Genomic DNA, 17,547 nt, shown 5'->3' with positions numbered 1-17,547 from the left:
ACACAGATCGCTCCAGCAGGTGCACCAACCAATTGAGGTATCTTAAAAATGATATTTGAATTATCTGTGTTGTGGGTTTTCCTTTCAGATGGTTCAAAAATAGGGTTTGATATGTGAGTAATGTAATTAATGTTTTAAGTGTGTTTTGTGATCCTCGCTGCACTAGCGGTGTCTTCTCCACGAATCAGTACGTGTTGCTTAATTCTGGGCGCAGGTACAATGCTCTCTGCAGTGTATAAACCCGCTGCAATAGAAGCGTGTGCCGCCTAAAAGCTGGCTGCATGTTAGCCCTGCACGGCTGGCTGCAGGTGCAGTGTGCCTCCAGGCAGGGCGCTGTGCTAGCTGGCTGCCAGCGCAGGGAGCCTGCGCTGGGGGTTTTACGGTAAGGTGGAGCAGGAACGGCTCACGGAGCAGGGTGAGGGGAGCGGGCGCCGCGCACACGCCGACAGCAGCAGCAGCAGCAGCAGCAGCAGCACTGTCAGGTGATCGCCGCCAGCACCGGAGCACCATGCACCATGGCACCCCAGAGACCTAACGGGCCCAGCAGCCCCCGGCGCCGCCCGGGACCCGAGTCCCGCCGCCCCCGGGGCCCCATGGAGCGCTGAGCACCGCCAGAGGCACACCTCACATCTGCCCCCATCCTTTCGCCGCAGCCAGCAGCTGACAGGGAGCGAGGGGAGGGGCGCCCCGGGGACCCCCCGGCCGGCCAGCCAGCATGGGACTGTGCTACAGCCTGCGCCCGCGGCTCTTCGGGGACCCCGGCTCCATCTCCACCGCCTCCGATTCGGAGCAGCCGCCCCCCGAGCTCAGCTGCCGGGCCGGGGACAGGCAGCGCTCCCCGGGCGGCGGTGAGCCTGGGCTGCCCGTGCAGAACGGAGGAGGGGGCGGCGGCGGGTCCGAGGGCAGGGACAAGCCCCCGCCGCAGCCGCTTCTCTACAAGCCTGGCCACAAGGACAAGCAACAGCAGCAGCAGCAGCAAGCCAAGAGCTGGGAGAAGCTGCGGCTGGAGGAGAAGGAGGCCGAGAAGGAGGCCAAGAAAGTCAGCAAGAGCATCGATCGGGTGCTCAAGGAGCAGAAGCGCGAGTACAAGCAGACGCACCGGCTCCTGCTGCTGGGTAGGTACCAACCATCGCCCTTCTGTCTTCCTGTCACCCCACCTCCCCCCCACTTCCGCCCCAGGTGGGCAGCGCCGAGCCCTGCAGGCCTCGCGTGTTGTCATCCCCACACATGGCCTCCGGGGCAACGCTGGCCGCAGGCTCGAGTCCAAATCGGCCGCTGTTAGTACTCTGTGTGGTGGTATGTGCTTCCATACAAAATGCACGTCTGTCAGACATGACCTATGGGCGATGGCCTGTAAACGTGGGCGCTGTGCGCCCGCCTGCTGCATCAGCCACCCTTGTCCCCTCCACCTGTGCTGAAGGCGTGGGAGGATGCTCGCCTACCTCCGCCTCCCCCACCCCATGTGAATGAGAGAGGTGTGTCTGATTCACAGAGGATCCATCAATGGGCAGTGATGAACACAGACCCTCGAGAAGGGATCTCTTAGGACTGCCATGTGTGCAGGTTGGTCATATATCGAATCGCGTGCTCTCAGAGACCCGTTATAAGACTATTCAGTCAGCCAGGCGTTCTGTGTCATAAATTACGAAGCCTCATGCTTTATACTGGCACAGGCAACTTTTTTTTTTAAATTAAATTTCCTTTTAATGTGCATTAGGGTGCTATACGGTTATTTATAATACTAAACGAAAAGTAACACAATCCTGGGGGTTTGTTGCGATTACCACAAATAGCAACAGAGTGGGGATACTTTGAAAGGAACATTTTAGTAGATCTGGTTTGTTTTGCATAGTTGTCCGTGTTAAGACCATAGCAAGGAGGGAGTGGAGAGCTGGGTGGCCTCCACTCCAGCAGAGAGGGCCATTGGCCACTGTATCTAAGGGAAGTGCTAGAACTAAAATCTAATACACGTAACCTCAGATCGAACAATACTACTCAACTAAGAATTCCAGCTTGGGGCACTCTCTGCAGCTGCCCCCACTGCCTGGAAGGCAATCCCTTTGGACCTCAGAGAAGACAGTTCAACAGCTTCGTTCGTTCTCGTTTAGATGGGTGGTTTTACTCTACCCCTGCAGTAGGTCCCCTTCCTGCTGTAATTGACTCTTTTGGTCTGTCTGCTCTGCTATTTCTGTTTGTTTCATTGTGTTTTTGGTTTTGTTGGCGCTCTTAAGCCCCCGGTCTCAGTGGTGCACGGTACCAGTCTAATAAAGTAAAGTGGCTCTGGATAGGCCTAAGGAGAGTGTTTGCTGAGAGCAGGGCCTGTCCCTTGGATATACAAAGTGACAATAGCAGAAGTGGCTATTATTTTAATGTGCTTTTACGAGTTTCACTGATTACAATTCTATTATTAACTGTTTATGTTTTTATACGCTTGGTATTTTATTTTTCTATGCCTATATGTTGCAGCTGTTTGGCAGTGAAAGTTCAGACTGCATTGGAGGCAGAAAAGGCCCGTGTTGGTCTTCATTTTGTTCACCCGCCTCATGTGGCCTGTCACTCGATGGCCGCGCTCGACCTAGCACTGCATAGAACATCCTGCTCTGCTGCGTCCTCGGCGGCCTCTTTATGAAACTGTGGGTAGATTTATCTCCAAGGAAAAATCGATGAAAACGTTAATAAGGGGTGGGGGGTGGCATCTCTCGCTGCCAGCCTGTGGTCCAGGCTGGCCAAGAAGCGTAATACACATATTGTACTATGCTTGCACCCAGAATTGTGGGCCCTGCTGACTCTAAAGTGCTGTACACTGCCTTATGTGAACATGCCCACACCACACAAGCCTCCAGTATCCTTTCTCTCTCCTTTTCCCTGTTGCTGTGCATCTTTTTCTTCATTTCCCTCCCCCTTATATGCCCTTCTTCCCTCCTTTTTTGTGTGTATCCCGCTGAAGGAGAAAGAGGGCAATCGAAACACGTTTCTCCCTCATTCCCATTCGTCTTGCTTCGTTTGACATCATCGTGACTTTCTTTGACTCCCTCTGTTGCTCCCATCCATCAGCCCTACCTACAGCAGGACACTTGACTCGGATCTCGCAAGTGGCTTTCTGCATGAGGTTTAGGCTAGGAAATTCATCCGAGATGGACCCAGTCAAAGGTGCCGCATCCGATGGGCATTTGTCTTCGTTTCAATATAGCAAGTTAACCACCCTCTATGTTGGTGGTATTCAAACCTTTTCATACTGAGCCGCCGCCCTTGAGTAAAAACCTTGGGGTTGTCCCCACTAGGGGGTCCAAAAAGGATGCAGGGGGGCGGCCCAGGGTCTTTAAAATGTAAGCAGATTGTCTACTGTTTATATTTTGTATTAAAAGCAGTCACTCTCATTTTTTATATTAAAAACAGTCATCTTAATCCCTTTTTAAAGAGTCTGAGCCCCCCCCCCCCAGTTTCAAGACCACTGCTGCGCTCCCCAGCCAGAGATGAGTGTGCCTAGGTAAAAGGCCAGCCCTCCTGGGGCTGAAAGTACCCTCGCTCCCATGCACCTTTCAACTTGTATCTCTATAAAGAGAGTGAGGTAAAATATTTAAAATGGTTGTTCCATTCTTGTACTTGAAGGGTATATCACCCAGACTGAAGAACTATGATTTGCGGCTCGCAAACACTACAGGCAGGTTTTGGTGCCAGAGTGGGCCCCTCCCCCGTGGGGCACTGTTTAATATATTTCACTACTTTGGGGCGCCCACAGGCGCATCCCATCTCAAAGGGGCACTATTTGATTAGCTCATTCAACTCCGTGTCCCGATTTATTTGTTTATTTATTTTACTTGTAGCTACAAATGTATACTGGGGCCTGGAAACGAAAAAGGGACTAAGTGCCCTAAATGAGAAGCCCCTTGGTCCCACTGCTGGCCGTATTTTTGTGTAATTCATTAATCCAGCCACAGCATCTACATTAAATTGTTTCAGTGCCTGTAGGACCCGAATGACAACTGGCCTAGCCCAATAGCGAAAAACCCAGGAGTCATTTTAAAAGGGGGTGGAATGCAATCCTGAGGCGTAAAAGCAGAGAGTAGCCTGTATATGCCACACTTTTACACTCCAGGGGATGTTCAGTGCATTTGAAGGAGAAGTAGGTACACAAAAGGCATTTAACATTTCCACAGTGCATTTCCTCTCCTCCTTCAAATGCCCTCTGGTTTCACGCCTGCATGTAGGTGTAAAACAAATCGATTCTTATGTAATCCGCCTGCACAGAGCACCGACTTCAGATTGCATTATAACTTTATTTGCAGATAACGGCTATGATTTTAACAAAACGGAAAATAAAGTGAAAAAGTACATGTTTTTTTCTCTTTCGTTTTCCACCCAGTTAAAAAATCAAAAAAAAAATTTACAACTGCATGGTGGGGCCCCAACAACACTTAGTGCTAAATTTGGTGGATTCCCCCCCTTTATACAGTCTGGTCTTTTTTTCACAAAATAACGCCCAGGTGTTTGAGGGGCGGGGGAAGACTCCGACCCTGACCCAGCCACAGCCACATGGGTTTTCCCTTTTAACGCCAGCCACCGTTCTGTCCCCCCCCCCACGCCCCATCCACTTCAAGCCTGTGGTGCTTTGTAGCTGGAGAAAGGAGAAAAGAGGAAACTGGAACGCATTGTACCCGGCTCCTCTCTACCTTTGAAACGTCGCCTGCCAGCTTGCTCCCCTGCTCGGTGCTGTGGAGAGAAGAGGCCGATACCCGCCAGGGAACCCGCGCTAATTGATATTTAACTGTGCCGAGGCCCCGCGGGGCGCCTAATGGCCCCAGGGGCGTCTCTGCGGCTAGATGGCTCTACTGTTCAAGCCCCAGGGCCCGGGACAGGGCGGACCGGGGCCGGGAAGAGCCGGATTCTGCCCAGCATGGCCGGCTCCGCTGCCATAGGAAACGCCGCCTGTGCCTGAGCGCGCGGTGGCCGCCCCCTCCTCGCGGGAAGGCCAGGCCGACTTGTGCGCAGTGTGTGCGTTTTGTTTGGAATAAGGACTCTCCAGGATGCCTTCCCAGCGGTTTGTTAGCGGCATAAGCCGGTCACTATTGTTACTCGCGTTCTAAAAATAGACCATGGGTTTATTATTGTCTACAAGGATTTTTTTTTTAAGCAAAGGCAGGAGTGCTCCTAATAGATGGACACTTAAAAAATATGCTTTAGTGCAAGAGCTTAGTAATGGGCCACTCGACTCCCGGCAGCACATTTGCTGAGATTTTGCGGTTTTCCAAGTGCACCAGAGTGATAAATGTTTGTTGTGGAGGGGCTTGTGGCAGGGGGGAGGTTTAACTAATTTTAGACGAATTGCCGTGGAAAAAACATGCCATTCCGAGGGACGCGAAGCTGTTTGTGTATGGTGACATTGGGACAGTTCGATGCGTGAGATTGTGCCCCAACAGGAACCCCTGAGGGGTCTGCTTTCAATGTCCTGCACCCACCGTACAGCCAGCTCGTAGTATCCTTACACAGATCTAAAGTTAAGCCTGGTCAGGTGTGCATTAATCAACTTTACGATTACCTTGCACTTTGGGGCTGTAGCTTTTCTTTTTCCACTGTAAAGGCTGTAGCAGAATGCAAAGGGTTAACCAGGTTAGAGTGTGATAGTCCATGGGCGTAATTTTAGGGGGGAGACAGGGGTGTTTGTCCCCCCCAACTTTCATGGCACACCATTTTGTCCCCATTCATTTGGCTGGGGCACCTTTTCATCAGATCTCATGACCCCCCAACATTTTCAGCAAAGTTACTCCACTGTGTGACACTCACTACCCGAGATGCCTGATGAAGCCCCCTACACCTCCATTAAGGCCTGGTCGCGCGACAGATGTTTTGAAACAGCCGAGACACAGAACATTGCACCTCCGGCACTTTCTCGCTGACTGTCCAGCAAATGGAAGCCCATCCTGGCCTGCATCAATGTTTCATGTGCTCTGAAAGCCGGAAATGAGCAGCGGTGTGTCTGTGCACTCACCAGGCCTAGTAGGCATTGCGTGGTGATTTCAGCATCGCGTACTGCCAGACGCATGCGCACACCAAGCGAATTTGGGTGCATTCTTGCTATACAGAGGCTGTTAAGGTGTTTGTATAGGAATTAAGGTTGTCACTGTGCCGTGACACTTTCCCTGCCCTAGTTGGTGAATGGAGTGGATTGTGCGCATTTATTCTGCTTTCCTGCAACTCAAAGGTGCAAGGCACCGGTGCTATAGGGCCACTACGGTGGTGATTGGTGCAGTGTACAAGCTTCATAACATATCAAGGTAAAGCAAGGAATTCAGACATTCATAGTGTATGTAACCGAGAAAGAAAATATGATATGTCATTTATAACGCACCGGTGCACATGTGTTCCTAGACGCGGCAACTGGGCTCGCACTAAAGAGCGGGAGATGGGGTGAAGGTGCATGGGAGTCGCAGGATCCTCCCGTTCCTGTCTGATGGAGAGGAGGGCAGAGTGGGATTTTCATGTTTGTCTCTGTTGAACACGGAGTAGCTACATTATGACTGGCACTAGTGGGAGCATAATCAAGTGATGTTATGATACTGGGCTTTCTACCACGCGCCAGTGATGTTTGCAACGTCTCACAGAATCTGAAAGGGTGGATTAACAAGGAAATAGGAACATGCAAGTTAACTTTGCTGCTGTGTTGACTGCTTTTGCATCTCAATTGTGTTGCAAATACTGGTGTGTCGCAGTTTGCCCTTGAACTGCCATTCACCTAAAGTTTGTTAAAACTTCAGCTATTCCCCTTGATAGGAATACTTTTATGCCTGCCTAGCTGAAGCAGAATACTTTAGTTGCCATTTGCAAATTCGGTTATAGATCTAAAAAAATCGCTTCAGTTAAGAGCTCAGTATCGTACAACTCAAACTGTAGGCTTTTGGTAACTTCTATTGGTAATGTAATAATCATTTATGCTTTGCCTGTTAACCCAGCAGTGCTCTCCAGACTCTTTGGCTTGTCAAGTGGATATGAGGTATTGTGCACACACCTGGCTATCCTGCCATTGGCTTGAGGTGGGAAGATGAGAGGGTGGTTTGAGAGGTAGTTGGAGAATGTAGGAGTAGGAAGCCCACAGTAGGGTAGGTGGTAGTCAAATTATATTCCCCTCAGTACTTAAAAATGACAGGGTCTGGGATTTAATCTATTCTGCTTTTCGAGTATTTCTTCCTCTGAGTTCTTTTTCCTCTTGAAATTATTCTTGCATAAGAATTGTTTTGGCTGTCTCACAGACAGGTGAGCACCTTCTTAAGCACTGGCTCAAGGAACAAGTGGGCATCAGTCAGCAAGATCGGATCAGACTCCCTCCACAGACTGGATCCCCTCTTTCTGTTTTGGGTATGTTTGTTATGTCTTCCACCAAGAAGGCCTGGATCTTTAACTCCAAGCAATCCTCTCTTACAGCGTGCTGATGGTAAATCAAAATGGGACCTTCTCCTTTATGTTGTCATTCATTCTCCCCTCTCTCCTTCTTCCCCTCGATCACTCAGCCAACCAATGAGTGAGGCCCCAGAACCTAAGGGTTTGGACTTTTATAGATCAGAAACCTCTCCTTTCAAAGATGTGTATACTTTCTCTAATTTAAATGATCAAGGTGTGTGATGATTGGAACGTGTTCCAAAAGTGACATCACACCAATCATCCCCCCCCTAAACTCATTGGGCATATTCATGAAGAGCACAGTCTGATGGAAGTAACTTCCAAACCCAGTTTCCCTCCCATTTGATGTGATGTCTTCTTGGAGATTTCTAAATTAAACAAATGTAATTTTCTGCAACAGCATGTTCCTCACATGTGGTCAAGTTACTAATCTGTTTATCAGATTACTCTCAACTAAACAATCAAATAATGCAACTTTCATCTCATCCTGACATATGGGGCACGCGTTGTAGATTTTACTTTTGACATTTTTAGACATTCTATTCCCAGCTTAGAATAACGGGCTCACCAGCACGAACGCTAGGGTATATGAATCACTGGTACGCACCGTTTCTGCATGAAAATAGCCACACTTGCCCAATTTACATAATTAACATGATGTGAAAAATTATCGTTTTACATTCAGCTGATAGAACTTTTCACCCTGAACAATTTTAAAGAAGTAAATATCTACGATGTTTAGTTCAAAAGTTATAAACAGAAATATGATTACAAATGCCATTTGAACAGTGCATTTTTGTGCAATTATCTCCAGTTCATGGCTGGTATGCCCCTTCAGTGATTCCAGGGTCTGTCTGCTCCTTGTATCAGACATCTAGTCTCCAAAGGTGCAACATTACCTTCTTCTGGCTTATGGAGGGGATTTGATAACTTGAGAGGATACAACTGTTCACAGTGAATTCATTGTATTTATAAGGCAGTGTTCACACTATTCTCATGGGGAAGCAGGCAATGGACCTTTCCTGTTGCTGAGGAGAGAATGCTATCTGGCTGTCCAGGCCCTGTTGCTGGCTTTATTCACGATTGCAGCCTTTAAAAAGTAATTTTATTTTCCTTGTTACAATTGTCACTTTAAACAGGGTAACAACACTTATTTGCAATCAGATTCCCATCAAAGATATATCTTTAATGTCTCTGTATGTTTCTTTATACAAAGCTCATTGTCAGTCTTGCAAAGGGGGAACAGACACAATGCAAGTCCCAATTCGGTTTTTCATTTTCCAATTAACTGTTGTGCTTTTTATCCTAGATTGGCTTGTTTTTTCCCTTCATTTTACTAAAAGTTGCTGGATATCTTCTGCTAGCTGAAAGTTGTCAGCTACTTGGGACATATATTCTTATTGAGGGTGGTCTGTTAACATTTCACGTTTTCTGGCATGTGCCATTTTTCAGATGCTGTGCGCTGGCTGCAGTTTTTAAACACATGTTTTTGATTTCTTTACATACCTTTCTCTATTAGAAATTTCCCTACAGGTAATATGAACAACCACAAATAAAATAAAATGCCTTTTGCATGGGCTGCCCATATCAGTGGGTTCCGACTGATAGGCATATTGATGGTGTCCTCTGGCACACATAGATAAAATGTGATCAGCGTCCTCCATAGTGGGGAGCAGCTGATAGAGCAAGCTTTCTGAATGTTCTTTTTGTCTACCATTAGTAGAAGATATCCCACATAGTTCGTTAACAAGAATATACAGCTTTTATCCTTTATGAATGCAGTGTGAGTGACTCTTCAGTGCAATTGTTAAATACCATGCACCGTCGCCAACGGAATTGGTCCCTAGGCACTCAGACGGATCTGCAAACGAGGGTGGGTGGGTTAGTCTGGTGAAGAGGGAGTAGGAAAGTGAGAGAGGTAGTGTGCTGTTGGCAGCTTCAGTTCAGTTTTCCCCGTGTGCCGAGCTTTGGTGTGAATATCGGACCGATGCGAGTCCTTGTGTGCTGTTGGAGCAGTTTATGTGTTGTTAGTTTGTTGTGGCAATTGTCTTTGCCCACATGTGGGAAGATTTGTCTGTGGCATTTCAATGCTCAACACCAGCAACATCATTGTTATTGTGTTTGTGTGTGTTTAAGTTTGCTATTCGTTTGTCTTGTGCCTCTCAACCTGCGGCCAATGTGAATTTCCCCCGGCTTCTGTGTCGTCTGGGGAAGGATGATCTGGTACTGATGACCCCAGAAGCTCAATAGGTGGGACAGACCAGGGTGGGCTTCTTAAACGGGGAAAGGAGACTACACATATTTAGTACTCCCAGACGAGCAATGGTAGGAGGCACGATTAGTTTAGGGAAGTGATAGTAATTACAAGTGCAAAGCATTGCAGACATTAACATCAATTTAGTGTGAATTCCTGCCTATTGGGAATGCGGTTTTATTCTGTTTTTAGATAAAAATGTTTAACTTGCAATGTATTTACTATTTAATGCCTGGAGCACCAAAGAACACAATAAAAAAAAATGAACAAAGTTCTTCCATATTTTTGATGTGCTTCATTAGCAAGTGTATTTTGGTGTTTTTTCCTTCCTAGTAACAGAAAATGCACACCAAAGCTTTCAGCATAGATCCGACTTGTGCCTGTAGTTGTGCCAGTTTGCAAGAAGCTTTCCATCACGTTATTGATATTGATATTTTATTTCTATCATGCTCATACACAAGGCTTTCAGAGCGCGGCAAGGGAAGGGGAACCGGGGAGAACAAAAACAAAGATCTTACTAGGCCCAGTGACATTGAGAACGTGCAAGTGCAGGGCAGAGGGGGAAGGGGGAGAAGTGCATGGAAGGGGGAACAAAAGGAGAGTGCAGAGCGAGAAGGAAAAAAAACAAAAATAATAATAAATAAAAAGGCAACAAACAATAGGAGTGCAGCCAGCAAGTGGCAAGTGCTGGGTTTATAGCAGCAAGCCATGTAGGTCTGAAAGTGCAGGAAGAAAAGGGGAGGGCTGTATGGATACAGATACAGACCCCAGTGCAGGGGGTGGCCCGGAGGCAGTGCGTGAGGGTGGCAAGATGAGCAGGTACCCGGGCCCGGAGGACAGACGGTGGCCAGGGAGAGTAGAATCAACAGAGGAGAGGAGAAGGCAGAAGCAAAGAGGAAGGTTTTGAGGTGCTCCCGGAACCGGAGATGGTTCTCCTCAAGTTTTAGAGTGGCAGGGAGGCTGTTCCAGAGGGAGGCCCCAGCCGAGGACAGAGATCTGCCCCCAGCTCGTTTCTTTGACAAGGGAGTTAGAGGTAGAGGAGCAGAGGGAGTTAGAGGTAGAGGAGCAGAGTGCTCGAGATGGGAGGTATTTGCAGAGGGATAGCTGAAGGTATGTTGGACCCAGGCCCCGTAAAGCCTTGTGGACAATGCAGAGGGTTTTGAATTTAATCCTTGCATTCACTGGGAGCCAATGGAGAGATTTCAGAGCTGGAGAGATATGATCCCAGGGCTTGAGGCCAAGGACAAGTCTCGCAGTCCTGTTCTGGATGAGTTGTAAAGGGCAGAGAGTAGAGGCAGGTAGATTAAGAAAGAGGCTGTTGCAATAGTCCAACTTAGAGCCAGAGCTTGGGAGACGGTGAGCTTTTGGGGGAATGAGAGGAAAGGAAGAATACCTCTGAGGAGGTGCAGTAGGATGTTTGACTTTTTTGATACATCAGCGATGTGGGCGGAGAAGGAGAGTGTGGAATCAAAGGTGACACCAAGGTTCTTGGCCTCGCAGGTGGGGATAGGAGGAGGGCCAAGGGAGGCTGGCCAGAGAGTGAGGGGAAAGGAAGGTGATGGTGTGCCAATGAGGAGGATCTCTGTCTTGCTGGCATTAAGACAAGGTTGTTGGCGGCACACCAATCTTGAATGGCAGTTAGGCAATCGGTGATGAGAGAGGTGGAGGAGGTGGCTGAGGGCAGCCTGAAAATGAGTTGTCTGCACTGCAAGTTTGAGCAGAAAATGTCAATACAGCAGGCGAGAGTTGCCAGGTATTGGTTGAAAAGCCAGGGCGAGAGGTTAGACCCCTGGCGAACACCACAGGTGGAGAGGAAGATAGATGATAGGAAGGACCCAAGTTGGACCTGGGAGGGTCGATCAGAGAGGAAAGAGGTCCGCCAAGCCAGAGCCTGATCCGTGATGCCCAAGTTATCCCGGAGACGGTTGAGCAGGATGGTATGGTTGACTGTCGAAGGCAGAGGAGAGATCAAGTAGGATGAGAACAGAGGGAATGCTAGAGTCGGGGTTGGAAAGCAGATCTTCACGGATGTTCAGGAGAGCAGTTTCCGTGCTTCTGACAGATCTGAAGCCAGACTGATGGTCATGGAGACAGCCAACAGAATCAGAATGAAGGTTTAGCTGAGAGATGGCCAGCTTTTCAAGGAGTTTGCCTAAGAAGGGGGTAATGGACATTGGGCGATAGTTGGCCGGACAAGAGGGATCCGCTGTGGGTTTCTTGAGGAGAGGATGCCCAAGGAAGTGCTTAAGAGGGGAGGGGAAGGATCCTGAGGCAAAGGAGTGGTTGCAGAAGTAGGCAAGGGCCGGAGCGAGGGTATCAATGTGATCCTTGAGAGTTTTAGAGGAACAGGGATGAACCTGTTTTGACGAGGCTTTCATAGATCGGACTTGTCTAGCGACCTCATCAGGGGAGAAGAGAGGAAAGGAAGAGGAGGAGGGTTGGGGGGTGGCTGGAGGAGGGTCAGTGAGTACCGACGGAGAGGGGAGGGCAGGGGAGAGGAGAGGGAGTGGAGGAGAGTGTGGACAGGATGTCCTGGGTTTTTGAGATAGTGTGAGGCCAGGGCATTGCAAAGAGCCTGAAGAAGTTAATGCCACATACCCCTGAAATATAAGGTTTTTATGATGTGTTTGGGCATTATTTTAAAGAGGTAACCGTTAAGCAGAGAACTAGCTAGAAAATATTATGTTCGTATTAGGTTTCACTTATTTATTTATTTTTTTTTTTTTAAAGGTGTCTCCACCTATACAAACAGAATCAAACATGTTTCAGTTTAAAAATAAACCTGTTATTGTCTGTTGGAAGTATTGCTATACAAAATTATGACTTTTGTAAAAAAAAAAACTCAATTTTATTTTTAGACTTGAGTCTTAAGGTTTGCGAAGTTATTGGTTGGAAATCTTATCAAAATATGAATTAATAAAAAGTGCTTAAAAGTGCCAAAGGGGCACATTCCCAATTTGTGGGGCTGGAACCAAACTGTGGATGAATTGGTGGGGTCTGACCCTCCACTATGGGGGTCAGACACAAATCTGCGACCAAAGACGGCAGTGATCCGAATGTAATATCTGTGATCTATACAGGCCTTACAAATTCTTAACAATCCCACTAGATCTGCAAGGTGAGTTCCTTAAGTTTGCATTCTAGACCTAAGAGAAACGCACTCACCTGTGGTGATGGGCTGACAGAATATTTGCTAGTGCTTTCTGTGAAATGGTGCATGTCACCCTAAGCACACTCCATGCTTGGTGCAGTGCTGCCACCCAGAGGCCAGCCATGCAGAGTGAAACCTGTATTTGACATTTAGTATAAACGTCAAATAAAAGTTTGAAACCTCCCCATACTTTCCTGCAAGGTCGAGTACCATGCAAATAGTACTCGATCGTAATAAAATCTCATCACCAATGCAAACGGGCTAGTAGATTAGTGAGCCCTGCTTTATTTCAATTATACCACATATTCTTGAGTGTCTGTTAAGACTTGTTATGCTGATCAAAGTTTTTTTTGGCACTCACACTATTGATTATCACCATGAGCAATATCATAAGGCATATCTTGCATTCATTTTCATAACTTTGGTAGGATAGCTTATATGGTGGCAGTGATTTTAAGCTCCTTGTTTCAATCATTTGATTGACGTGTGCGCCTGTTCATGATCTTGAAGCTTTTGCAACAATGCGCCATGTTTTTAAGATGGCAATCGGAGAGGGCTGGTTGGCCTGATCATTGATTCTTCATAATGGAACTCTGTCTATGCTTAGTGCTGCTGGTGGTTCCTTGGGAGCAAGTGATGCTTTTAAATAGAGGCATGAGCTATCACTATCCTGGGTCCTGCATCCTGGGTTTGGGCTTTACCATCTTCACCTTGGCATACTGAATTGAGGCCCTCGGAGTGTACACAGCTTGGTTTCTTTCACTTGCACATATTGGGTTAGGTCCCTCAGCTTTTTTAAAATTCTTTTCCTATTCGCTTCACATGGCTCTTCATTAAATGTTCATACAAGACGAGGATCAAAGCACAAATTCAAACTTCCTCAATTCCAGCTGTGCATGACGACAACATAACTGACAACATAACTGCCAGGTCTCACCATGACACGCCAGGTCAGTGCCATTATCGCCTCAGCATCCTTCACAACTAAGCATATTAATTCAGTCAAGCCATTTATGTCCAAACAAAACTGCCTCTCAATAGCCAGAGCCATCATTGGCACAAAACTTGCTTACTGTAACATTCCCTTTGCTGACACATCCTCCAAAAACCTGCATAGACTCCAGGTTGTTCAAAATAACGATCTTAGGTCTGCTCTAAACATAACCAAAAGAGAGCACATCTCCCAAGCCAGGCGTGATGCCCACTGACTCCCAGCACAGTCCCAGAGCAGCACACCCGAATAGAAGCAGCGCTTTTAAAATGCTTTAATGTGGCAGGATTTCCTCCTTCAGTGCTGGGCCCCTTCTTGAATGAAGGCAACAGGGACTTCCACATCCTTGGTGCTCAATGGGAAAAGCTAAGGTCGTGGCCGTCCAACCCTTAGCGGTTAGTGGGGAAACGTAAATGACATGGAGGTTTTCATCCTAAGTGCTCCATAGGAAATGCTATGGACTTGGCCATCCACAACCTTGGCTTTTAATAGGCAATAAAGACGTGGCGGTCGAACTTCTTAGCGCTGATAGGCAACACTTGGGCTGAATAAAATGTACTCATGCGTCTAGGGATTGTTGCTATTTAAAATGTAGCTGGAATGTACCTCGAAGTCCACTTAACTCTTGTTAGCAAGCTCCATTAATAATAGAACGCAGCTCTTCTTCCCGGCGGGTGCGAACCAGTGCAATCCATCCTGGGAGTCCTTCTGCGCGGTCCTTCATTTTGTTTTTCTTTCTGCAGAATCGTACTAGCTACATAGCTTTTTTTTAAAAAAAAAATTCTGGTAACATTGACCTGACAACAAGCAAAAACACTACACTAGGAAATTAACTGTGATCCTAATTCTTGAAATCAGTAAACTATGACAACCTCTTTTGTCGTACGTGGGCCCAGGACACGCTATTCCCTTGCAGTCTCCATTTCATTCTGGATGACGTATGCTTAATTTAAGATTGAATAGATTGAAGTTAGTTCTCGTTTTTATTGAAAGAGTAAGCAAGGTAAATCTCACTTCTACGGGCTCATCGTCGGCTCTCCTTGCTTTCTACACATGGCCTGTCCTTCCCTGCAGTGCTTTGCCATTGCAGCCCAAGCCCATGCACGTTCTTGCCTCCTCTTGACTTCTCCTTCGCTAATTATTCTCAAGGGGAGCAGGGCATTGGGCGCATGCTCCCACTCTGGGTGCACACCTTTTCCTGGTACTTTCGAAGGTGCCCTTTCACGTGTTAGTCTGGAGTTAAGGGCAGGCGTTTTGCAGGGGCAAATTCTTTGAGGTGGTCTAAGGCGGGCGCTGCCCCTGCTGCCTGAACCAGGTCCCCCTAGCTTAGTCAATTTCGTATTTTGAAATCCTTTTTTTAATAAGAATCTGAAGGTGGCACTCCTTGGGTTGCCCTTCATTGGACTTCATGAAGCTCATCTCAAGGGGCATTGGCTATCACAGACTCTCTGGTCCTTTGAGGTGCTTCTTCTCTGCCATGGTGGTGTTTGACCAGTTGTTCTCCTGAAGCTTGTCCAGTGGTGACACTGGGTTTGCTCTTGAGGTGCTTACCAGGCCCAATACCTGAGGTCAAGTCGGATAAATGGTCTCTCTACTTTCTAATAACTTGTTGTGGTTCGAAGGTGCCTCCATGGCCCGAGATTGTGTGATCCTGAGATACCAGGAAGGGCACGGTGTCAAGGTCCCCCAAACAGCTACATTGATCTCCTCAGAGATTTTGACGTGGCTGTTCACTCCCTGCTCGAGCACGTTTGGGCTAGACTTACTTTTCAGAGAGTAAAACAAGTAGTTCTTGTAGTCACCTGTTCCCCTCCTTCAGTTCACTGGGGTATTTTTAGGCAAGTAAAAAATTAGTTGAAATATGTATTTTTCGTACATACATACTTTGTGCCCAGTAATGATCATAAATGAAAATGTATTTATGTTTTTAGTTCCTCTTTAGAATAGCTAATGCGATAGTAGAGCGCCTCTGTGTGGCATGTGCTGCCAGTGGTGCAGGTTGCGATGCTGCGGTGCAGGTTGACACTGGTCTCTATCACCGTTTTTTTTCTTGGGGTATTTGCCGAATGGTCTTGAATAAAAGAGCCAGAGAGCTTATCTGCAGGGCTGAGTTTCTGTTATCCGCTCTGGCATAACTTACTCTGTAGCTTGGGACTGCTCAAAGGTACTTCCTTTAAAAAGATGGGCGGTGCAAGGGGATCGTTGTAACAATATTGTATACAAAATAGCATGTTATAGAATATGGTGGCGCCAGAGAAAAAATGTACATTCAAAAGAAAATTGAAAATATTGTGAGAAAAAAAAGCTATATTGCAGCCAAAATATGCCCTTCTTGTGTACCTTTAACATAGTATCCAGTTGGGGAACACCTTTTCAGCCCCATAACTTCTTCCAGCCTAGTCACCATCTTGGAGTGTGTTCTACACACAAGTAAAACAAAACGTCTAATTTCTCCCCGCCCCCACTTCCTGTTGTTCACACCTACCCCTTCTGCCACCTGCTTGACCATGGCGTCAAAATCATCAATGGGCGTAGGGCGGGTAACGTCTCTCATCCACTCGCCTCAAAGCACGTCACACCTTAGATTCCATCCCCAGCACCTGAACCCCTCTGCCTTTCCCAACACCACTTTCTTTCGTGAAATCTTTCAAAATAAATGTCTTCATGACTGAATGTGACTCTTGGCCCAAAATGACCTGCATGTCTCAAGCATTCATTTGTTGTTTTTGTGTTCATGTTTATTTTAGTTATTTTTTTGTTGAACACTTTTTTAAAAATTATTATTATTATTTTTTTTGATTCTTCCAAACATTCTTTTTGGACACTGTAATTAATTGTCATTCTAATTTTGTAAAGCATTTATTCTGGAACTCCTCGGTTATCAAAACCATAAAACAATTGATGACAATTCCTAACATCTACATATACTTGACCTATAATTGTTTTAAGGAATTAAAAAAATTGTTTAATTGGTCAAATCAAGCAGGTAAAAGAAACATGCCTGAGAACTGCATGGCTGTTTACTTGTTTTATGGCATTACAATGTAAATACTTTTAACGGCATACTTCATTTCTTGAATTATAATTTCTTAAAACCCATGTTAGATTTGATCCTACGTATGTGGCCTACTCTCATGTAGCCTCCACAGAACTGAGTAACCCTTTCATAGCCCACCTCGGCGTTTTTCTGAAATGATTCTGGTGCTCACCACTGTACTGTGTTATGTTGTGTTTCTTTTTACATCGCTGCACTTGGCGCTTTAAACATTTAATTGTTTTTTAGCCACTGGATTCTGTTTGTCACTGCTGTTGTGTATAAGCCATCTGATTTTATTTGCCCATTTACCACGGTGCTATGTTTTGCTAGCTGAAAGTCCAGATGTCATTTGTGTCATTGCTTTTCTAAACTGAGTTTGTTTTTATGCATTGCTCCTCAGCTTCCGGGACTACATTTTCCATGGTTCCCTCCATGGTTTATGCAATCTTTCTAAGCTGATCAGGCTCAAAATTAGCAGGTGGGGGATGGTTCTTGGCCCTGTTTGTGAATGGCTCTCTGCCCCATTGTTTCTCGTGGTCCTTTGTAGCCCGTGTGGTGCTGTGACGAATGAACTTCAGGGGTACCAGTGGTCAAGGGGTGAATATCGGTTTCTAAACCATCAATCAGCCCCACACCTCTAATACATCAGAAGGGATCTGAACGGATTGGAATAGCAAGCAAATTATAAACCTCCATTTCCAATTTTGGTAACGTAGAGGAAA

The 17,547-nt window shown here is 46.7% G+C and overlaps 1 protein-coding gene across 1 annotated transcript in view; it reads left to right on the top strand.

Annotated features, from left to right (window-relative positions):
- The first annotated feature begins 360 nt into the window (after positions 1 to 360).
- Positions 361 to 17,547, top strand: part of GNAL (G protein subunit alpha L) — a 1,214,381-nt gene continuing 1,197,194 nt past the window's right edge. Inside the window, exon 1 of the mRNA XM_069620481.1 lies at positions 361 to 1,115. Within this exon, the coding sequence (XP_069476582.1) occupies positions 716 to 1,115 (400 nt within the window). The 5' untranslated portion in view covers positions 361 to 715. The remainder of the gene's footprint in view (positions 1,116 to 17,547) is intronic.

Source organism: Ambystoma mexicanum, chromosome 5q, assembly GCF_040938575.1.
Source record: "Ambystoma mexicanum isolate Mex_15411 chromosome 5q, UKY_AmexF1_1, whole genome shotgun sequence".
NCBI classification, from domain to species: domain Eukaryota; kingdom Metazoa; phylum Chordata; class Amphibia; order Caudata; family Ambystomatidae; genus Ambystoma; species Ambystoma mexicanum.
Note: the sequence above shows the minus strand (reverse complement) of the source record. Positions and strands in the feature narration are given on the sequence as shown.